The 22,895-nt window shown below is 39.9% G+C and overlaps 5 protein-coding genes across 14 annotated transcripts in view; 1 reads left to right on the top strand and 4 right to left on the bottom strand.

Moving 5' to 3' along the window:
* The window catches only part of LOC117902485 (GTPase-activating protein skywalker), a 30,468-nt gene extending 23,469 nt beyond the window's left edge, over window positions 1-6,999 (top strand). For 2 of the 9 annotated variants that reach the window (XM_034813898.1, XM_034813897.1), the window contains exons 4-11: window positions 1,952-2,076; window positions 2,141-2,469; window positions 2,533-2,704; window positions 3,059-3,088; window positions 4,570-4,656; window positions 6,033-6,191; window positions 6,251-6,471; window positions 6,540-6,999. In XM_034813898.1, coding sequence (XP_034669789.1) covers window positions 1,952-2,076; window positions 2,141-2,469; window positions 2,533-2,704; window positions 3,059-3,088; window positions 4,570-4,656; window positions 6,033-6,191; window positions 6,251-6,471; window positions 6,540-6,681 — 1,265 coding nt within the window. In that variant the 3' untranslated portion in view covers window positions 6,682-6,999. Of the gene's footprint in view, window positions 1-1,951; window positions 2,077-2,140; window positions 2,470-2,532; window positions 2,705-3,058; window positions 3,089-4,569; window positions 4,657-5,210; window positions 5,268-6,032; window positions 6,192-6,250; window positions 6,472-6,539 lie in introns of all 9 variants that reach the window. The other 7 variants (XM_034813900.1, XM_034813899.1, XM_034813902.1 and 4 more) reach the window with 4 other exon arrangements.
* A 1,697-nt stretch (window positions 7,000-8,696) lies between these two features.
* On the bottom strand, window positions 8,697-10,473 carry LOC117902486. 2 transcript variants are annotated; one of them, XM_034813908.1, is made up of 3 exons: window positions 10,120-10,465; window positions 9,847-10,023; window positions 9,261-9,767 (listed from the first exon to the last, which is right to left on the bottom strand). In XM_034813908.1, exons 1-3 carry the CDS (start codon window positions 10,172-10,174, stop codon window positions 9,550-9,552), a joined length of 450 nt encoding a protein of 149 aa, XP_034669799.1. In that variant the 5' UTR covers window positions 10,175-10,465; the 3' UTR covers window positions 9,261-9,549. The 2 variants fall into 2 exon arrangements, with proteins under 2 accessions (XP_034669797.1, XP_034669799.1); XM_034813906.1 differs by having other exon boundaries at window positions 8,697-9,767; window positions 9,847-10,473.
* A 412-nt stretch (window positions 10,474-10,885) lies between these two features.
* On the bottom strand, window positions 10,886-13,397 carry LOC117902487. The gene is made up of 3 exons (XM_034813909.1): window positions 12,892-13,397; window positions 12,225-12,398; window positions 10,886-11,300 (listed from the first exon to the last, which is right to left on the bottom strand). The coding sequence occupies exons 1-3, from the start codon at window positions 12,941-12,943 to the stop codon at window positions 11,074-11,076; spliced, it is 453 nt and encodes a 150-aa protein (XP_034669800.1). The 5' UTR covers window positions 12,944-13,397; the 3' UTR covers window positions 10,886-11,073.
* Window positions 13,398-14,543: 1,146 nt separating this feature from the next.
* Window positions 14,544-17,239, bottom strand: LOC117902488. The gene is made up of 3 exons (XM_034813910.1): window positions 17,089-17,239; window positions 16,847-17,023; window positions 14,544-14,899 (listed from the first exon to the last, which is right to left on the bottom strand). The coding sequence occupies exons 1-3, from the start codon at window positions 17,147-17,149 to the stop codon at window positions 14,691-14,693; spliced, it is 447 nt and encodes a 148-aa protein (XP_034669801.1). The 5' UTR covers window positions 17,150-17,239; the 3' UTR covers window positions 14,544-14,690.
* A 2,833-nt stretch (window positions 17,240-20,072) lies between these two features.
* On the bottom strand, window positions 20,073-22,030 carry LOC117902489. The gene is made up of 3 exons (XM_034813911.1): window positions 21,874-22,030; window positions 21,124-21,300; window positions 20,073-20,435 (listed from the first exon to the last, which is right to left on the bottom strand). Exons 1-3 carry the CDS (start codon window positions 21,932-21,934, stop codon window positions 20,227-20,229), a joined length of 447 nt encoding a protein of 148 aa, XP_034669802.1. The 5' UTR covers window positions 21,935-22,030; the 3' UTR covers window positions 20,073-20,226.
* Between the last annotated feature and the right edge of the window lie 865 nt (window positions 22,031-22,895).

Here is a 22,895-nt window from a genome sequence, read left to right as displayed (position 1 = left end):
GTATACCGAGTCTCTCTGTCCCACTGCGTCATGCTCTATAAATAAACTCTGTGGCTCTGTGAGACTTCCTTGCCGCCGTGTAAGATATTTAATAAACTTATCAAATGTTTGCCAACTGGATGGAGGTTTCGCTTGGAGGCTTTCCGCAACAGATAAAGTTCAATGGGCGGTCGGTCGGACGCTGCTCTCCGGCGTACAACGTACTACAGTCTCCACTCTCCCGCTCTACACTCTCCACTCTCCACACTCCGCTCTCTCGCTGTGGAAAAGCCAATTATAATTAAGAGCAATCTCATAAACTAAGCCAAACCGCCTTAGGCTAGTGTAATCCACTGATAAGTGTTTGCCCCGCACAATCCACTGATAACGAATGGGCTCGTAGATTGACTTTTGTTTACTCGAGCGTTTGAAAGCAATTAAACTTTGTAATGCGAAGCAGAAGCCAGGCAGTACAAATCAATGCGCAGGCAGCCAGGCGCCCACTGCTCCTTATCGCACGCCATTAAAAGAGGAACAGTTCAATTTGGTTCAGTATCTAAATTGAATTTAAAGTCCCCTAAGTTCCCTAATTGTTCGTTCAATTTGTACAAATTGTTTACACATTTTACATGTGATTTGTTATCAGCGCTTTCATCAGATAAGAGCTAATGAATCCCTCACGTACGATGCTGCAGAATGGGAATTATTTATAGCTGCCCCGCCATTGCATAATTTGATCTAATTTTGTAATCAAATAATCAGGCGGCATCAGGCATAGGGAACACAAATTGCCTCCCTGCTAATTATGGTTTTTGCAATTGAAAAGAGTGGGTGGGGGGGGGGGCGGGGAAGGGGAGAGGGGAGTGCTGCTGGTTGGGTGCAAAGTGCATCATAGACAGAGTCTCTCAATTCAATTTGCCTTTGCGTCATTGCGGTAATGCATTTTGCACGATTCAGCGACAGAACCACAGAACCCATAGACAGAACCCATATATGCCAGTTCCCCCTACCCCCCCGCTACCCCTCTAAACCAATCAGCACTTGGGCGACGGATCCCGCAATCGGCCTGCCCTGAGCTTTGAGCTGCTGCTGCTGCTGCTGTAGTTCTACAATTAAATTAGAGCCCAGCTCTGTGTCGTTTATTGTTGAGTATTTGATGGAGGGCACAGGGGCTCCATAGAGGTGGAAGTCTGGATAAATTGTGGTCTGAGGTTAGGCCCTGTCATAAGGTTGATAATTGTTAGGAAAAACTGCAATTTGATCACATCGATTGATTGACAGTCGGTGCATATTATTTACTTCGAGACATTTATTACAGGTACAACTAACTAGATAATTTGGTTTGTTTTGCAACTAACCCATTTATTGATATCATATTTAAGCAGAGTCTTCACTGAGTGAGTGGTTGAATTTTATGGCAATTTAAAGCACTTTTTCGAGAACTAAAATCAATTAAATTCTCATGCTTTCTGGAGACAGTTAAAGACCTTTTGGCCTGCAGATGAACCTCAATTGAACTACATTAAAAGGAACATCTTCTAGGGATTATTAGAAGGCGACTTAGGGGCACTTTGGTCACAGATTCCAACCTTTGAGACATTTCCAATAAATAGAAATAAAGTCAGTCCAATTGTGGCTTCGTTTTCAGCATTGTCATATTTGTATAGTTTTATAATAATTGCCTAGCAAACTGTGATTAAATCTTGACCAGTTGTCACTCTCTAATGAATATCAAATCTTACGTATGCGAATATGTAAGCCTAACAACAGATTGATTGTGTTTGAGCACAACCATTGCTGGGCATTGAATAATCTAACTATAATTTGCATACGAAGGTACAGAAGCTACAGCTACAGATAATTGTTTAAGGCGCTTTATAAAGAGATTTAACTTATTGCATTTGTAGTTGTACCATGACCTCTCACACTTTTCTAATCTTTACTTAAAATATACGCAATTTGCCTATTGCAGAGGAGGAAGCTTACATGTGCCTCGCCGGTTTGGTGGGCAGCAAGGAGAAGGTATTCATCAATCAAACCAAACTACAGCATGAGGTCACCTGGAAGACGGTGATGCAGATAGCCAAAAAGCACACGGTAAGCACACAAACACCCCCCCAATCATCAATCAATCAATCCATCTTTTATATTTCCTTAACAGAAAAGTGCAATTTCGTATTTCCAACGTATTTGTCCGGGCCTGAAGCTGGAGCGCGTATTCATGGACTGGTGCTGGTGGATTTTAGCCGGTCTACCCTTCCAGCATCTGGTGCGGATTATGGACTGTTATTTCCACGAGGGCATCAAGGTGCTGTACCGCGTGGCCCTCGTGGTGCTCAATCTGTTCCACAAGGAGTGCCAGTCGAACAACGAATGGAGTCCGGATAATATTAAAAATGACATTGGCAATGCTCTGATTAAGTTCTGCAAGAAAATACCAGTGTCACCGGCGAAACTACTCCATGCCGCGTTTAGTATTAGGGGACTGAGGTATGTCAGATGATGAAATATTATTGTAAATGCTTGAACTAATTTCTGTATTTGTTTTTGCAGTACCCAGTATATTTCTAGAATATTTATCAAGACTGAAATGCTACTAAAAAGCCGTTCCGTGCTCAATAGCGGTTCGAAGCAATTAATCAAATCGCGTTCAAGTGATAATCTGCCCACTAGTCAGTCGCAGGTGAACATTCAAATGATGTCGCACACATTGACCATCCGTGAGGTATGTAATCCGTAATCCCCGCTAAAGTTCTTCCCCCTGCACCCAAACCAAAACAAAACCCAGAGCCCCAAACCCACATCACACGAAATATACAAAAAAATACAAAAAGAGAAAGAAACTTTAGCCAGGAAGAGCCCCCGAACTGCTCTCTTTCCCTCTCTCCACACAGCACAAATACGAAAAACGAAAAACACTTTTATCTAATGGTAAAAACTATTTTTTTCATCTGTTTTTTTTATATCTATATTTTTTTTTCTTCTGGTTATGTTTCTGATACAACTTGAACGCACCAACAAACCCTCCACCCTCAAAATACAAAACAAACAAAATCCGTATGTTAAATCCATAAACCAGAAGCTGCACTCCGAGAGCTGTCGCAATTTGGTATGAGGCTAGATACAAATTATTCCAAATTTATACAAAATACTCCACCTACTCATAACTGATAATGATAATAATGTTTTACTTGCGATGTTGGATTGATTCTGCTTGTTCTTGTTCGGTTGTTCATTACTTTTCGTTACATAAATATCTGTATATGATAATGTTTATTGAATGAGTTTCCTACCATTCAGTTGTTCATTTGTTCAGCCATGGAAATTGCTTGAGTTCTGAGAGTTGTCATTGGCACAGTTTAAGGGGAGATGAAAGAAATGTAGGGGAAAGATAATGCATGAGGAATAAGAAGATAGTGAAGATCGGTTATGCTTTTTAAATTCTAGAAATGTCTAGGGATATAGCTATAAGATTTTAAAAACTGTTTTCTAAGTGGACATTTTATGCAAGGAGATTTTTCATGCAATAGAAAAATATGTTGTAAGTCTGGCTTACAATTTTCAATAATTTTTATTATTATAAAGTTCAGATCTATTGATTTTCTTCAACATTCCACAACAGTTATTTATTTTATTTGTTGTTTATTTATGTGATTTATCGCTAATTGCTAATTCTGATTTCCTGATAAGAAATTGCAGCAATCTTGCTACGCATTATCGGAACTACGTTTACTTACGAGGCCATATAAGTAGGAAATGATTTAGAAATAAATAATTGCCACATTTATTGTAGATAATAAACTGCAAACTTCATAAAGCAACAAATCTTAGAGGAAATTGTATGCAAATTGAAACTGTTTAGCCTCAAAGTCAAAGACTTTTCCAACTTATCAATGCCTTAGGCATCATTCCTTGTTGAGAACTTTTGCAGAGTTTTTCACCCAATTGACAAATTCGACTCGAGTTTTGTGTTCGTTCTGCTGCCACTTGACTTTTGTGTTGTTTAATATTCTCTTAATTTTGTTTATAGTTTATTTCGTTTTATATTATTTTATTTTTGCTGCTGAATGAACTAACTTATGTGAAGCTTTCCGTTGCCGTTTCGTTTCGTTCTGATTTACTTAACAAAGCAAAGCTAAAGCACAGCCAAAACATAAAACCAATCATGATAAATATACATATACCCACATCCCAACAACATGCAGCTTTATATACATATATTTTTTATATACTTAGCTTTTTTCTACTCAAAATATATACTCCAAACAAACAAAATATAACCACAAAAACAGAAATATACAAAAACCAAACAACAAACCAAAATATCCTGCAGTGCCATATACAAGCTGCTCCTTTATATGAACAAAATCTTTATAAAAATGTTATTTCTATTTCTCTTGTACCCTTTTTTTTTTGCTGCCTTGGCAAACGAATGAATGAATCAAATCAAATCAAATCAATTTTGCGTACGCTTTGATCAATGTACATTCCACATTTCGATATCGATGCAAAAAACAATCCAAAACTAACTTCTGCGGTTTCATTTGTCTTGATTTTGGGTATTCCATATAAATATTCCATTAATCATAGGGCGAAAAGTCGCCCGGTCATAGAGCTATCGCAATGGGCGTCTATCCCATACACAATCTGAAAAGTCAAGTCTGTAAGAACGAAGATGTAAGTGAAAAGTCAAAGTCAAAACTCTCCACTCCACGCCACTCCACTCTACAGTGAAACCTGCCCACCAACCACACCCACAACAACATTTCAATTTATAAAAAAAAGCGTTTTATTATCATAAAACATATGTATTATCTCCAATTATATATTCTCAAGCAAAGCTAGATTATTGACAGCTTTTATGCACCATTTATGATTCCAAAAATTAGGCATGCTGGAAATTTTTCAAACATCTATTTGGAATTCTATTTGATATAAAATTAAGCTGATTTCAGTTACCATTTGATAGAAATTAAAGATGATTTTTAGTTGATTTTTGTTGCTAGTTTGCTCTTATGATTTCTTAGAGTGGGAAATATTTAAGCTAGCGACAATACAAAAGGAGAGAAAATCTACTCAATGTGTCCTACGCCCCTCCAAATCGTATTCATTTTTAATTCCCCGACATCTATCTATCGCCCATAATTGACATTTGTTGTTCTGTTTTTTGTTTTGTTTTTGATTTCTTTGGTTTTTGCAATATATATCCATCTATATATATCTTTTCATAGCATTTTGGTTTGCCGGGCACAAAGAATTTCATAAAAACCTGGACGGATAGACAATTTGTAAGCATTGCATTGCATATTGAGAACCAAAACTCCCCTCCAACAAATCCAAATATCTTCCATTAGACATTTCCCTTTCCACATGTAAACCTTCATATATTGAAAAATTGAATGCAATTTCCCACTCCATTTGTAATATCCATTCGAAATATCCGTTTCGTGCCGTCTTAGAAAATGTTTTTAGACAAATGTTTCGTTTTGTCTATGTAAAAGTGTCCTTTGTCCTAGAGAAACTATTTAATTTATGAATCAACATCATCCCATACATAAATCAGATGAAAAACTGTTGAAAGTTTTACAAGCGCTGCTGCTGCTGCCGCTGCTGCTGCTATCTACAGTTTGAGCTGCTGCTATCTACAGTTTGAGCTGCTGTCGCCTGCAGTTTGAGCTGCTGCTGCCTGCAGTTTGAGCTGCTGCTGCCTGCAGTTTGAGCTGCTGCTGTACCGTGCGCCGTAGTTAGACCACCCTTAGTGCCCTTCATTAGATCTGTTTGAGAGTTCGTTTATCCCGTTTATTACATACATATAAATGTTACTTTGGCTTTTAGTTTGGTTTTTCGTTGGCTTTTGGCCTTTTAGTTCATGTTCTTTCACGTCTTTTATTGATTACCCGCCGCCTACTACGTATTTACGTTTGTTTTGTCATTTGGCTAATTGCTACCCCACTTAAATCAGTTACTTGTACCGAGTAGTTGTAGCTAAATTAAACTGCTCTTTGCCAATACAATGAAAACTAATAAATAATGTTTGTGTTGCTTCCCTTTAGCTGTTCACGCTGTGGTCGTGGCTGCCTGTGCGGATAACAATGTACCAACCGGTGCTGCTGTATACCACAGAGGAGCACGGCTGCTCGCTGACCACATTCTATGTGCGTGTGGAGCAGCACGAGCCCACGCTGCTGATGATCAAAACTTGCAATAATGAGGTAAGTTCCAAGACAAAAACTATCCAAAAGATCAAACGTAACTCCTTTTATTCCTTCAGGTCTTTGGCGCCTATTGCTCGTCGCGCTGGTTTGAACGGAATGTCAAGGATGACAAGGGCCAGCGACAGGCCTACTTTGGCACCGGCGAAACCTTCCTCTTCTCTTTGTATCCAGAGCGTGCCAAGTACCCCTGGGTGGGCATTGAGGGTGACAAGGATCTGGGACACAGCTCCGAGCTGTTTATGGCCGCAGATTCCAAAATGATTACCATCGGTGGAGGGTAAGTTTTGAATTCTTTTGGTACTCCAACTGTTTCGCTTACTAATGTGGCTGCTCTTTCCTTTTTAGTGAGGGTCAGGCCATCTGGATGGATGAGAATATACGCTTTGGCAAAACGGATGGTTGCAAGACCTTCAACAATCCCCCGCTCTGTCCATCCGGTGACTTTGAGATCCGTGTACTGGAAGTCTATGGCTTTGTGGGCATCTAAAGGAGACTCGGAATGGGAAGCTCTGTTTCAATCCAACCAATAACGCCCGCCGATGATCAAGTGCTCAGCCAAAAACCAAAACCCTTTGTGCATCTCCACCAAAAAAAACCACTCAAAAACCTAAAGATTTCACACACACTTCCTTCCGCACCCACTGGCGGAAGATGATCCTAAAGAAGGAAGATGAAAAAAATGTTTAAACATTTATAAAAAAAAACTATTTATAAATAGATGTAACGAAAGTGGCAGCAAGCAGTGCAGCAAGCAGTGCAGCCTTCGTGTTAATGTTAAATGTTTCAAATGAATGAAGATACAAAAAACATGCAAATTATATATTATATAATGGAAATACTCTGTGAGTTTATGTTTCAAAACGCAAAGCTTTGAAATTACAATACAATAGTTGTTATAATAATAATAATAATAATAATAACCCCCCCACATACACATATACTATATAAAACATAGATAAACATAAACATATATTATACGTATGCATAAACAATAACTATATAATGATGTGTGTAACTAAATGTAAATCCGTATTTCTATGCCCCTGAAAGAAATGTTGTAGAAAGACAAACCCCGCGAAAAACTGTTGTAGAAAGATAAATCCGCGTTAAAATTGAATTGAAAATGATAAAAAAAATATGGATGGAAAAAATGTTTATTATTGTTTATTTCGTTTATAATTTCGTTTAGCTTGTATTTTATATATTTTCTTTATTATTTTTTTCTGTAAACCAAATTTACTGACTTGACTGAATTCGTTATTAATGTTGTTAAGATTGCTATTATTATTGCTATTACTATTTGCTATGTGTATAGAAAAGTGTACAACTTGAGAGCGACGCGAAACCGAAAGTGTCTCTGAACGGGGTTCACGCCAAGAAAAAATATATTATGGATAAAGCAAAAAACCCCCAAACATGTTTCGATTAAAGCTTCAATGATTATGCTCAGATAAAACATAAGCAAACTATATATTAGATATGCCCAATAACATAAATATATAGCCCACAAAATGATGCAAAAATGTAAAGCCAATGTCCTTGCCAACAGAGTCTGCAAAGTGTTTAAAGAGAGAGAAAGAGCCAGCGATCGATCCACGTACTCATGTCAAATTGATCTCAAAATGGAAAAGAAAATATCTAGAAGGAAATGTATTACAAGTTGAAGGCTACATAAACAAAAGATCGATGGAAATTCAATAATTATTTCAAGATTCCATTCCATATTCAATACCAGCGAAATTCACACAAGCACACACGAAATTTTTGCACACTTTTCTAGTCAGTTTTTATGTTAAAAAAAAGAAGAAAGAAAGAAAAACAAATACGCATATGATGTGTGGGAATTGATTGCTCTCTTCCTGTGTTGGCCTCTCTTGATCTGACTTTGAGCGATGGCAGACTCTGTTGGACCCAGCTGAAACGATCATTGCGCTACTCAAGCGAATTGTTACAAGCCACAACGAAAAATTGAAGAAAGGGAAAACAAAAGTTGAAGACATGGGCCACAGATTGCAAGCAAAATGACAGGCAAAACACTCCACAACGATTGTGGAGGCTGGTACTCCACAATGTCCCATGTATAACCCTTAGCCAATCCAGATCCAATGCAATCTGTGGGGGTATGCAGAGTGGCTGTGGAAAGGCTACGCGTGAATATGAATAGTTCTTTAGGTTTTAAACATAAAACTCTCTGTGTTGTTGTTGTTACTATTGATTCAATTGTATATGTGTGTGTGTAACCGATCAATAACATTATAAATACCAGCTGCAAAAAAGCTGAACAAGATGATGCCCCAATACATAATGCATAAGCGATAAATAAGTGAATGAAATCCGTTTGTTACTTGTTTTCTGAATGTGAATTTACTTTATTTTGGTTGACTAATTCTTACACAATCGTTCGATGATAATGTTTATAGAGCTTAAGACGATCTGCGGGAGTGCTTGGAGCGGATTGTTCATGGCATTGACTCAGTCCCCAGGGTTTCTCTTGGTCGGGGATAGAGAGAGGGAACGCTTACATGGACAGTATTTGGTAAAGCAAACACTAAATCTGTTGTACATAAAAAAAACTGTTTTTTCTATCTGAAATTGTTCTCAATGTGTGTAGTTTATAATATTTGATATATGCCTATATATTATCTACAGATAAATACCCATAAACATAAACATATAAACAGATATATTTATATTTGAATGTTATTTATGTGTAGCCCTTGCAAAGTGAAATGAATAGTTGTAGGCGCCAGCGAGCTAAACCCATAACCCATGCTATAGTGATCGTGTCAACCCATACCCTTAACCCCTAAACAATAATTTATGCAGCAAACTGTGGAAATAAATGTACATCCAACACATAAATATATTATCTGAATATTATATTAAAAGATCAATTGCGAGACGAGTGTGTGTTGATTTTATTTAATTTATGCATAATTTTTAAACGATAAATTCTAGTTACAACACACACACACACATACACATACACACACATATATAGTAGGAGATGAGTAAAATTTTATTCAATAAATTATATTATTAAACAAACAAGAATAACTATTATAAAAATATATATATATTATATGTATGTTAAATCATTTTAGTGGATGTATAAAAACAACGGAAACGAAAATCAAATAAATGAAAAATTAAAACAAAAACATGTTTATCCAAAGGGAAAAAGAGATAAGAGCTTAAAAATAATTCCATAATCGTTGCGCGCTGCGTTCGTCACGTTTCGAAGTTTGATAAGAAGTATAAAGTTTAAAGTATAAAACCATAAACCAGATGGCTTCACTCTGCACTCCGCATATTTCATAGATTGCACTCCCAAGGGAATTGCCGTGCGCTCCTGTTAGTTTGTGCGCCACAAAAGTAAAGCAAAGACCAAAGCAATCCACATAGAGGGCATGCCACTGCTCGCTGCATTACATAGATCGCTGCTGCAGAGCGTGCAGCCAAGGAAACTCTGATACGGCACCAATGGATCCGGCGACTCGTCGCAGCTGAAATCCGCCGGCGAGGAGTCGCCAAAGAAGCAAGAACGTCGCACGAAACGGGAGCTTCCAGGCGCTGCCAAAACAAAAGCAATAAAAAACAGTTTTAATGCAACATGCCCATATGTACATAAGTGATGTACATATGTACTTACCACCCTCATAGTACTTGGTCAGGCAAGTGGGCTCGCCTCTTTGTGGGTAATACGATCGCATGTTGCCGAGGACTTCAACGGCATTACAATCCGTCTTGGCTATGTCATCGCCCGAGAAAATCTCCCCACACCCGGCGTCGTTAACGGAATCGCATTCGAAGCAGGTAATCGCTAGAGCTACGGGGGAGGGTTGACGATGACGACATGCGTGAATATGTGTGTCAAAGAGGAGAATAAGAAGGAGGAGGGGGAGGAAGAGGGAGCGACATTCACCTGTGCTGACCAGCGTGACGAGCAGCCACAGAGAGGAGGAGACAAACAGACGCATTGTACCGTACGATCTGAATACTCTCCACTCTTCACTCTCCACTCTGTCCACTCTCCACACTGTCCACTGCGCGCTAATGGGGCTGGTGTCGAGGTGATTCAATAGATACGGATACAGATGCGATGTGGTCTGGTCTGTGCTACAGATGTTTTTTCACAGTATTCACAGATGCCAATGGCAATCACATTATATACAGTGTTATTGCCTACAGCTAGTGTCTGCCCGACTATTGACTACCGAACCACCGACCACCGACTACCGACTCGAAGCGTTGCACACATGAGACTGAACAGAAGCAAAAACTGAACTGAACAGAACTGAACTGAACAATAATCGCATTCAGAATGTGATTTTCATAAACAGATTTTTGTGTTGTGTTGTGTTTGTTCATTTCTTTTGCTTTTTCAGCTCATTTCATTTCACGTTTCTGCTTCCTGGCATTTCATACCCGAGCGTCGTGTACCTTCGAGCATATCCATGCCGTGGAGTGGGGGTGCCCAAAATACCGACCGCATTCGTGTTGACATTGTGGGTGGAATGGATGTGTGTGCCCTGCCTGGCGGCCTGCCCTTCTCCATCGTTTATACATCCATCTCGGAGGCAGGCAAAAGCAAAAGTTCATTAGTGGCATTCGAACAAATAAACAATTTGGCCATTTTTCGGTGTAAAATTAGTTTTTATTAGTTTGTATTTCGCTCTCCAAATTGTTGTTTGCCAACTGGCAGGCGTATTTGCGTGGCTCATCATGGCACCGATTGAACGCCAACACACCATGGGGTGCGTTAACTTCATTCCATTAGCTTAATTACACTTGAAATTGTGACATTAACACAGCTAATAACTCTCTACAAAGGTATGACTACAATTTGACTAGGCATAGGGATCCAGGGATCTCGTGTTCAGGGCACTTGTGCTGCCAAGAGGAACACAATTAGTGATATCATTTGCCACGTCTCCGCATGATTAACCCGCATGGCCTCCGCGCCGTTGCAGTAGTTCTCGTTGTCGCACACATGACAGCTCGTGTTCTTCACCGCCGTCAAAGTGGGATCCATGCGGCACCAGACATCTGTGGCATTCACATCGCCAAAGTAGCAGCCACGCACTATTTTGCGTACACCGTTCTCTGTGGGAACATGGGCATTAGTCAGTCTACTTTCGGGCTAAATTTCTAAGGTCTTTCCATGTTTGATTCTCAATGAAGCCAACAACTATCAACGCAGATGAGTGTCTGGTGGAACTATTAAAAATATTTTGATACAGTGCGACAGCTGTTCGCACAAATATGTAGCCATTCCATATCAACAAAGTGGCTACAAACTATCTATTTAGTGGCATCTTCCATGAGCTCATTGGGCAAAATTGCCAAGAAAAGTTAGCTGCAATGATAGAAATTTCTAGGGAATATATTTACGATATCCTCAGACAGACTTTGAATATTCTTAGACGCAGGACAGTCGTTACTTTATCTATATTCACTCTATTTAATCATTTATCATAACTTATTTAATCTTCATTCATTAATTTAATCATTTAATTTTATTTCTTTCTCTATTTTAAACATCTCAAAAGAAATTGGCCATACATCAGAATGCCTCAGAATGCATTATCTACTGATGAATATCTCTTTCAACTTGTACAAATAATTTTGAACAATTTATCATATATTTTCTTGAAAGCAATGAAAGTGTCATAAATCACTTTTAAGTGCGTTAAACATCTTGAAACTTTTCGAGACTATTTTGGTACATTTTCTGTACTTATTTTTACCTATTTTTGTGGTGTAATAAGTGCAGGGAAATGTGTAAAAGTCTAACAGGAATTGCTACACGAGCACACAGATAATTACCCTAATAATTAAGCTTGTCTAAGTTCCTCTGTGTCCATGGATAAATCTAACTTTTGGGACAGAATATTTGAACACCAAAGATGCACTTTTCTTTCTACTTTCTCCCTACATTACTCAAACTTCCATTTGCATCTATTTAAACCCCGAAAATCCTATTTTATCTCTAAATTCCCAAGACATTTTCCTGCTTTTTGTACTCACCCTTGAAGACCCGCTTCAGACAGGCTGTGGCATTCACGCTGAGCAGATCGTTCTCCAGGAACCGGGGCGGCGCAATGAAGGCGCAATCGTATCTGAAATGATTCTCGACTTCAAAGTTCTCGCCGCAGCTCGCCTCGTAGACAGACTCGCAGGCATAGCACTTGATGGCGTAAGCTGTTGGCATTGGCAACATGAAAAAAACACGAAAAAGATGAAAAGCTACGTCTTATTTATGGCCAAAATGAGATCAGACCACAGGAGGGGACAGGAGGCAGGCAGCAAACACACAAAAGTAAAAGAGGAATAATTAAATGCCAAAACACAAAATGTCAGAATGGAAATGGAAAATGCATGCAAGCAGAGGGAAACTTTGGGATAGCCGAAGGTTGTAGACTCTTACATATTTGTGGGGAATCGGATGGGAGTATTACAAACATTTTGTTATTCTTTTGACAGCTTTAAAATAGAGTTCAAAGAGTCTCAGCTAAGTCATTGATAAATTTCAAAAGATTTATTCAGAAGTGAAAAAAAATGGTGTGGACTTTTTAGTAAATATTTTAAGTAGTTTTTTCTTTCATTTTTCAACACTTTGTCATGTCCGTGATACCCTTTACAAGAGCATAAACCACCAAAATAAATAAATAAGAAACAAACCAAAGAAACAAACCTGAGGCCAGCAGCGAGAGGAGCGCGCCAAACAGAAGTAAATATTGCCGCATAGTTGCGGGTGTGGATGGGATGTGTTGGGTTGGCTTTGGACGGAAGGATAGGCACTTTTCTACACGCAAGTTTCCTTTGGATTGTGTTTTATTGGTTGGCTTTTTATGGGAGCAAATAATTCAAGCTGAACGCGTACTTTTGACTCTTCTCACTCAACGCCCGAGACAGAGCAAATGGCAAATGGAACGATCCACTCGTGATTTAAATATAAAAATATTTGTTCACATATACAATACGTATCTGTACGTAATATATCTATCCGCAATATAAAGAAATGAATGTTTTCTGCTTCTATATGAATTATTTGTACATATTTCTGTGGGTGCTTTTCTTTTCGGGGCACTTTAAGCGATTGTAAACACGCGTCTTGCCTTTGCTTTGCTTTTTTCGATGCTTTTTCTAGACTACCAAAATGTTCCCGCTTAAATGCCAGCCAGTCGACGCGGCTGCCAACGAATTCGAACTGAAAGAATGCCCCGAAAAGCGTTTCCAAATTCAACTCCTTGTCTCTCTGCCTCTTGTTTCCGCATCTCTTTGGCCTCTCCCACACACTGCCACTGGCCACTCTTTCTCTCTCTCTTTTCTGAGTGCTTGGTGCGGAAGAAACTTTATGGCCATTTCGTCTGGCGTCATCGCTCAACATTTTAATTTGTCTAATTTTAATGAACGTTTTGCTTTTGGCTTTCCCAACGCATGGCATGCCAGCCGGGAATTTATACACTCGCACATGTGGCCGAGAGTGGGGTTGGAGGTGGAAGGGACTGGGAGGAGACTGGGAGAAAGTGTGCGAGGAGAAAAGGTGTGATGGAACAAATATTGGGAAGCTCTTACGTTGGCATTCCCATGGAAATCATGGACGCTACCCAAGCAAAGTGCACTAAAATCACGGCGCACAGAGTGACTGACTTACGCCTCCACCCCAGATTTATACATCTTGGACTTTTCTGTTCTATTATCGTCAGAGAAGAGAGTTCCAAAAGTTGAACAAAGAGCAAGGCCGGCTGCAGCATGAGTCAAAGGCAGAAGAGAACGAAATTGAATGGAATTTAGACCTGGTATTTCATCGGGTGCCTCATATGTCTTGTGTGCGGAGGAAGAATCAAAGAAATGTTTGCAGCGGAGCCACAACTCTTTGAGCATTTCATGGCCATACTTTTCCTGAATTACTATTGAAACTACACACTGAATGACTACCATCGATACAGTGCCATACATTTCCTCAAAGTATGCTTCGAAATATTTGTTTGTTAGCCGAAAGGCTGGAAAATAACGTCCAAAGTTTTTTGTACAAATTTCCCATAATAGCTAAATCCGTGAAGTAGAGGATAAATGTAGAATTTCAGTCTAAGGCAGCGATTTCCGGTAGAATATTTCAGGCCAGCGTCGGAGTATGAGAACAGAGAAGAGAGTAGGGAATGGTGGAAACAACCACTGATCAACCAGCAAACCAATTGCCACCCATTATATTGACAGTCTCCCAGAATAGTCTCCCAATATTCAATATAATCCCAAGTGTGTTGGTGGACAATTAACAAAATATTTATTTCAAATAAATAAAGCGATTCGAATGCAGACAACAAATGTTCGACGGTGTGCAGCAAAAAACACAGATGCGGATTGGTATTCACATTCAAGAGAATTATTCAAGCGATTCGATGATAAAAGCGGGCACAACATCTACCACGGATATGGAAAGAGAGTGTGGGTGAGAGAGAGAGAGAGAGAGCGCCGCTCTCCGTCGCTCTCTTAGGCCAGCAGGCGAGCGACGCCGAAGAAGAGCAGAATGGCGCCGGCAAGGGGGGCGAGGGTGGCGGATCCATTGCACTCGTCCTTGGTGCAGACATCACAGCTCAGCTGCTTGGCGAAGGGCAGGGAGGGATCCGAGGTGCAGCCTGTCTGAGTGTTGCTGACGTCCCCGAAGTAGCAGCTGCGCACCACCTGTGGGTGTCCGGGCACTACAGCAGCAGAAAGAAAAGCAAATAAAATTGGTTTTAGTGCATTTTGTATGTGGATTCAGATATTGATTTCATTGAGGATTCATTGAGCCATCAAATTTTAATGCATATTTTTCTTTAACTCGAAGCAGAGACAGTTTAAGGCACTTCAAAGGCCAGCGAACTATTTTTGCTACATTTATTTATAGCCATTAAAATATTTTACTGTCTGTGTACGTGTTGGAATTTTTGATTAATTTCTAGGAATTTTCAGCAAATAGTTTTCCGCTGTTTAATGTAATTTCCAATAAGGTTTTGATCGTTTTGATGGAAATAAATTGCAAAATAATTAAACGAACAGACAATTATCGAGGCAGCAATTATTAATAACAATTGAGTGCCTTGTTTGTAGGGGGTGGCTGTTACATATGCTATAAACTATAAATAATAACTATAAACTATATCTTATGGTTAAGAGACTACACACAAAAGTGAGGAATTATTATTGTACCTCCAGTTGCTCTGATAAATCATTTTCATTTATTGATCAAACACATTAAGGCACTCCCAAGATTGTCTGCTGCATCATAATTATATTTTCAGAGCTTCCAATTAACTATTTACCATATTTGTGCACATGTACAGTAGCTATTAGTACCATGTATTGCCTGATAAATAATAACATTTTCCCTGTCTACAGTCAAATCCAAATTCTTAACATTTGCAGCAAGGCTGACATAAATTTGACTCAATTTTTGCATGCAGTTCCAGTCCCTACATTCCCTTCATACTGTGTTTTTAATTACACTCAAATATGCATTTAAATTTGCATATTTGTAGCCGCCCTTAACATCGTTAAGATCTGGCACACCGAGGGCAGATATGGGCACTACGAGTGCGAGTTCGAGTACAAACTTAGTCATGACTAATTTGTGGGGCTGACTACCGCCCGTCTGGCAGTTAATTGCCGCTGCTGCCGCTCCCTGCCCCAGCCCCCTGCCAAACCCTAGATGGAAAAACGAGGCGTAGGTCGACACTTAATGTAATTAACAAACAATTATTGTAGGCAAAGTAGCGGTCAGCGAGCATAAATATTCCCCATCCATTAACATCCAAAATGGTTCTCATAAAGTATGCAGAAAACAATCGAGTGGTCTTGGGGGAACTATTTTGGAATAATATTGATGCGCGACAAACGTTGGGCCATCCCAATAATTGCCTAAATATATGCCCGGCGGGCCACTCAAATTTGATTTCCATAACACTTGTTGAATTAATAATGAAATGAACAGATTGCCGCGGAAAGGATTGGCTCGGGGCTGGGCTGGGGTGTGGCATTAAGCTCCCAGAAAATGTTGAGCAATGCTCGTGAATGTAAATGCAAGATTATGGAAATATGTTTCATTGAAATGGGAGATGGAAAAACATCAAAAAAAGAGTAGCGAGATACGAGTATATTTATGAGTTATTTATAAACCGAAATCTCAATGAGATGACACTGCTCTGTGTGTGGAAATGGTAAACAAATTGAGAGAGTTCTCTCTGTCCATAAGCAAGCTACAGATGTCTGGTATAAATACACGACAAAATACACATTTTCTATAGTGTAAAATCTCTCAAGTTTCGCGGAAAATATGTGCACGTAATTCCACTCAATTTTGTGTCGAATGTTGTCATGGTTTTAAAAAAGTAAAAATGTTACTGAGCTCACCTCTAGGTAGCTGAAATTAATTCCTGGAATTTATTAAAAGCCTAAACCCTACCCAATTATGTTCCCACACATATCACAGTCTTAGCATATTTTTTCCATGCTCTGTTCACGCCTCTCCCCGATCTCGTTTGCAATTAACTTTAATCAAGCTAATTGGTTAAGTGATGAGGACACAGCCTCTGCGTGGGCCACACTGGAGTTCAAGGCGTGACCTCACGCTGATCGCTGGTCAGCAGCTGGCAGATAGCAAGACTCACCCGTATCGATGAGCTTCTTCATGCAGCCAGTGGCATTGCGCACGGGGAAGAAGCTCTGCAGGAAGCGCGGTGGTGCAATCTTGGCACAGTCCAGCAGCAGATTATCATCCGCCTCGAACTTCTCGCCACACTTGGGATTGGTCACCGACTCGCACTGGTAGCACTTGATGGCATAGCCTGCAATGAGAGAGATCTTCAAATATAGCTTCCAATTTGGTTTTGGCTGTTGTGATTTTTCCTACCCGTGCAGGCCAGTGTGGCCAAGATGGTGAGGGCCAAGACAAGCTTTACACTGGACACCATTTTCTTTCACTGGTTTTTCGGCTGGGAAATTGTTGATTTCTTGATTACGACCTTTACGGCACGGCGACTGACGAGTGTTTAATTTGTGGCTCAGCGAAAAGACGCGGCAGTAGCCAACAGTGTGCCACTCGCACTCATTCTCCCACTCGTTCCGCTCATTCTTCCACTCGTTCCACTCTTTCTCCCACTCCATGAAGAAACTATATAAGGTGGTCTCGTCGCCAAAAATTAGGGAGGCTGACAATGTTGTCAATAAGGGCACTCTCGCTGTAAGTGTGAGTGAAACGACAATGGAGTAAGCGCCCAACCTTCCGCGCCGGCAAGCAACCGAACACTGAAAATTAGGAAATGCGACGAGTAACTCTGCCGCCGACGAGACCTCCTTATATAGTTTCTTCATGCTCCCACTCGAAAAAAAAAGCTTCCACTCGTCGCGGCTTCGCGTGGCTTGAGTGGAAATTTCATGTTTGTTGCGTGTCCCGCTAGTTGGAATTCTGTTTTCGAAATTTTGTTTTGTGACACACAAAAACACACACGCACACACACGCACACCCATGTATATGTGTCTATGTAAATATGTATGAAGAATTTTTTTGCCGACTTGTTTTGGGATGATGTCAGAGACGTTTTGTGTTTTGTGTTTTTATTTTTTACTTTTTCTTTCTTTCTTTTCAGTTTGTGTTTGTCGCAAGACTCGTTTTCCTTTTCTTTTATTTTGTAATATATTTTTGAAGTATTATGTAAGCCCGATTTAATGCCACTTTCTATGCTTCGCTATGCGTTGGCTGCGAGAGGGGTTGGATGCGGCGACGTCATCGTTCGCTTTTGGGCGAGTCTCTCTTGACAGCTTTCGGGCATTCCGTTTCATTACGATTCTAATGCGCAGTTGGGAATCAACTCAAATTATTCACTGTGTGGGTATGAGTATTCGCATTCGTATTCGTTTACCGGCTTCAAGTTCAAGTTCTCATTGATGTGCAAATCGCAAACAATTAACAAACTGTAGAGGCTGTCAAGCAGCAACAGATCGCTGAACTGATCGAGAGTTGCCAGGCTGTTGCTGCACTGTCGGGCAGTACCTGTAGCTGTAGTTGAGCCTTTCCTATATCAATCACAGCTAGATGGCATAAATAAACCCTAATTGAATATATACAAGCCCAGCCATACTCATTTATTTTTTGATGCATGCTCACTGGTACGTGCTGGGAGATTTGTTGTAGCTAAAAAGCTTTCATTTGATTTTACTTGGAGGACTTTTTCTCTTCCTACTCGAAATGCAGTTGAAGTTTAATAATACATGTGTCGATCCCTAGGCTGTTTTTGATTTAATTTTATCAGGGGTTCAACTAGAAGATTCCTTTTCAATTTACTTAAGTTGCATTTAACTTTTACTTATTGGAGTATTTTCCCCCAACATTTATAAGTATCATTTCAGATGCTCCTGCTCACATGTGACTGTCTCAATTACAATTGACATCCCTTCAGCCATCATCCATTTCTATTCTCCCTAAAATTTCCCTCAGCCTGCATTATTTTCTACTCCTATAAAACTCCATCTCCTAGCCTAGCCCGTCTGTTAGGTCCGCTTGTCAGCTCCCAATTGAAATTCTTTCGATTTTAATCGTTTTATTTATTGTAGTCCAAGCTGTTTTTTTTTTGTACAACATTTCATAATCTTCTACGGGCAGAACTCCCCCCATAAGTGGCCTTTCCCACAAGTCTTTTTATAATTTTCTATTTTCTTCAATTAAGTAATTTTTACGAATTATGCCAAATGCGTTTGGGTTAATTGAGCAGGCGGAGCGGCAGAGGCGGAGGCGGAGAAAAAGCGTTGAAGGCGGAGTGTGCCCACAGCATCTGGGAAAGTGGAAGTGCTCTTGGAGGGGGTCTTGGAGTTTTTTGAACTCTCCTGAAACGCATTTAACACTTTATAAACTCGAATCCGAAGTGTAGGCTTCAGCCTGAAACTGAAACTTGACTTCCAAACCCAAATTGAACTCAATTATATGTGATTAAAACAGGCAGCCACAAGCAGACACACAAATGTATGTAAATATGTATGGAGATATGGATCTGTCTCCCTCAATTGTAGAAGCAGATTCTCTTTGTTGTCGGGTTGGGGCGTCTGGGCGCACATACTAATTAGTTGCCAGGTGTTTTCACACTCTAAGCCACAGCCAAATTCTACACAACAACTGATTCACTTTCAGTTGCAGTCGCAGCTTCAGCTTCCGTTGGAGTTTTGAGTCATTGAACTGGCAGGCAGTTGAATATTTTCTACTCGAGATGAGTTATCCGCACAAATTGCAATTTGTGAATGTTTTCTTAGTTTATTTAAATATTTCATTAAATATTGGAGCATTACTCACTTCGCTTCGTTTGAAGTTACACAAGGGCGGGGCTGGGCTGGGGCTTACACAAGGTTCAGTTACTGCAAATAAGAGTCTGACGTTTTATTTCATTTGGGACTCGGAATTTTCCGGGTGTTTTTAACCTATTCATGCCATAACGAAATTTAATTGTTTTCTCCTACGTGCATTTTGAGTGTACAAATAGTTGTGGGAAGCAACTTTGAGTCTCTCATGTCAGGCATTCCAAAAGGGAACATTTAAGCTACGTTTTGTTCTTCCAAATAGATTCTCAGAACACTACAGAAAGCTGGTAAACGGGAACTGTCATTTTCCAGCTTTTTTCAATTTATTTACTATTAATTTATTCCGGTTTTCTCATATATTTTGGAGATATATTTCATTAAGATGATGACGAGCAGTTGGCAGTTAGAGATTTCTTCTTAGCTCCATTGTTCGTATTCTATTTAACAATTCTCTCCATTTTCTACGCTTATTAAAAAGCCCCTTTTAACGCTTTAACAGCATTAATTAAAATAAGCATTCAAATTCATTTGCACATGAGCAAGGACTCATTGCCTTGCATCTTTTTATTATCAATTGAAATAAGTTCACAGTTAAACACAAATTTTCACACAATTTAGGATCCATGAGCAAGAAGAGATACACAATAAAATACTACGATCAAAGGATTCAAGAGACTTAAGCACTATTTTAAGTAATTAGGATCTATGCCAGCAGGCGGGCCACTCCTAAGAAGAGCAGAATGGCGCCGGCAAGGGGGGCGAGGGTGGCGGATCCATTGCACTCGTCCTTGGTGCAGACATCGCAGCCCAGCTGCTTGACGAAGGGCAGCGAAGGATCCGACTGGCAGCCGCTCTGGATGTTGGACACGTCCCCGAAGTAGCAGCTGCGCACGATCTGTGGATGTCCAACGACTGGAAAAGGCAGAGAACAAAATTTGGATGTTGATTATGGATGAGCAATGAAAGGCACGACAAATGGCTTTCACTGCCACTAAATGGAGTGATTGTTCGCTGTGCCACTTGCTAATTGTTGTTTACGCTTGTTTATGACTTCCTCTGACGAGTCAAGAGAAAACAGACCCAAGTTGAGTCATTTTTGCTGAAATTTTCCAGCTGACTGCTTAAGCGTTTTTCTTCTGGCTTTTCTGATCTCATCTTTGCAATCAATTAAATGTTTTTGCTGAGTAGTTTTGCCAATTGATTCGCGCCACAAGCAATTCCCTCACAGCTCAGAAATATGATCAAAATATTTACCACTGATTAATCTTTGGCAAATTTATTCAAAAATGCAAATTGAATTGTTTCAAAGACAGAGAAAAACTGGCGGCGTTCATTCATTGCCCAACAATCACGTCATAATTATTATTATTTATATAAAAACACGAATTAAGCTTTAAGTTGAGCGTAATTAGACGACACAGAAACGTGAGAGAAACACCCAAAGATAGAAATAACAGAAATACCCGTACAAATGTCACGCATGACATCAGCTACTGACAAGCCGAACGCCGATTTCCTCCTACGATGATCTCAACATATTCCGCTTGAACCTTGAAGGGTTTCGGACGCAGTTTAAGGGTTGTTCTTTCGACTGACTTACCACTTTCGAGGGTCTTCTTCATGCATCCGGTGGCATTGCGCAGGGGGAAGAAGTTCTGCAGATAGCGCGGTGGCCCAATGCGGGCACAGTCGATCAGCAGACTCTCATCCGACTCGAACTTGAGGCCGCACTTGGGCATGGTCAGCGACTCGCACTGATAGCACTTGATGGCATAGGCTGTAAGAGGCAAGGGAGTTGGTTTATTATGCAAAAGATTGTGTAAGAGATTTTTGCAGTGAGCTGTGGAATGGACTGTGGAATAGGTCTGTGATTTTAAGCAACTTTTGGAAAGGAGTTCAAGAGCTTCTGTTTCATTTGCAGCTTATTTGTATCATTATTTAGAATAAACTAATTTTTGGGTAATTGTTTCTACGGGAAATTAATGTTGTATCCAGCAACTGGAGCTACAGAGATTGTCCTTAGTTTGAAGAATCTTTTTAGCTTTAAATATTCTTTAAGCAAAAATTCTAAAGGTGAAAATGTTTCCCTTAAAAATTTGTATTTAAATTTAGAGTGCTGAGCAAGTTGAGGATCGCTTTTGAATGGTTTTAAGTACACTTTTAATGAACATTTTCTTGCACTTTGTTCTACCAAAAATTATTACACAATAACTAGTTCCTCTACAACTTTTTAGAAACTCCAAAACTTAATGTGCAACTTCTGCCACTTGTTCTCCTTGAACTCCTTTAATCCAAAGACCTTTTCATAGACCATTCTGCTATCACACTCCACTCCCAAAACGCTACCCACCCGAACAGGCCAAGCTGATAATGACGGCCACGGCCAAACTGCATTTCAGAGCGGACACCATTTTAATTATCACTTGACTTTATTTTATTTTACTGGAAAACTCTCAAAACTGAACCGCTCTCTACGATGTCTGCTGCACGTCTGACTCTGCCGTTCAGTTCAAAACTTAGCGGCACAAGCCCCGTGGAGCCCCACAGAAATATCAACTGCGTCGCACCCCAAAAATGTGGCTCAGAAAATGTTTTGTTTTGAGTGGCATTTACAGCACGATGTGCAGTCGATGATTTGGGTATGCGAGAAACCGGTTACAGAGTTTGTTTTTATTGTTACAGAGTTCTAAGTTTTTATTTTGAGTAACATTTATGGGGTTTTGAGCGATCTGACTGCCATTTTTCTGAATCTTGGGGAGAGATCTGAGTGCTGCGTTCATTTAATGAGGCAATTTGTATGCTCGAGTGCATCTCAAAAGTTGTCAGTAATTGGGTTTGGGTTTGGAGAGTTTGGAGAGTTGAGAGATGAATGTACTAGGGTTGATGTCATGGCTGTCCCGTGCTATGACTCAGGTTAACAGATCTATTAACATCCAGCCCCAAATGTGTTGTTTGCTAATCGAACAATGCCAAGCGATTCAAGTGACAGAATCAATCTGTTAATTACATACTCGCATTTGTGATTTCTCCATATAATAATTGAGCGGAGTGAATTTTTGTACTCAAGATTTCTCTCAGGGGTGCCAGGGAAATCTGTAGAGATTTGGACTCGAAATAAGCTCAGGAGAATACATTTGGGGAAACTTTCAGCTGAGCTCAGGCGCAACTACATATGAGAATTGTAGAGCAGAGTTGTAGCCTATAAAAAATAGTTTTGTGTAATTTTGTTCCTTGTTTATTTCATTGTTGTTCATTAGGGAACTGGGGAAGATGGCTTTGAAGTTGTTTGGTAGTTTTTGCGAATGTCTGTGACTGCAGATCAAGATCTAATGGAAGCCAGACGGCATGCTGTAGCAGCTAGGAAAGCAAATC

The sequence above is a fragment of the Drosophila subobscura genome, chromosome U (assembly GCF_008121235.1).
Source record: "Drosophila subobscura isolate 14011-0131.10 chromosome U, UCBerk_Dsub_1.0, whole genome shotgun sequence".
Lineage (NCBI taxonomy): Eukaryota > Metazoa > Arthropoda > Insecta > Diptera > Drosophilidae > Drosophila > Drosophila subobscura.
Note: the sequence above shows the minus strand (reverse complement) of the source record. Positions and strands in the feature narration are given on the sequence as shown.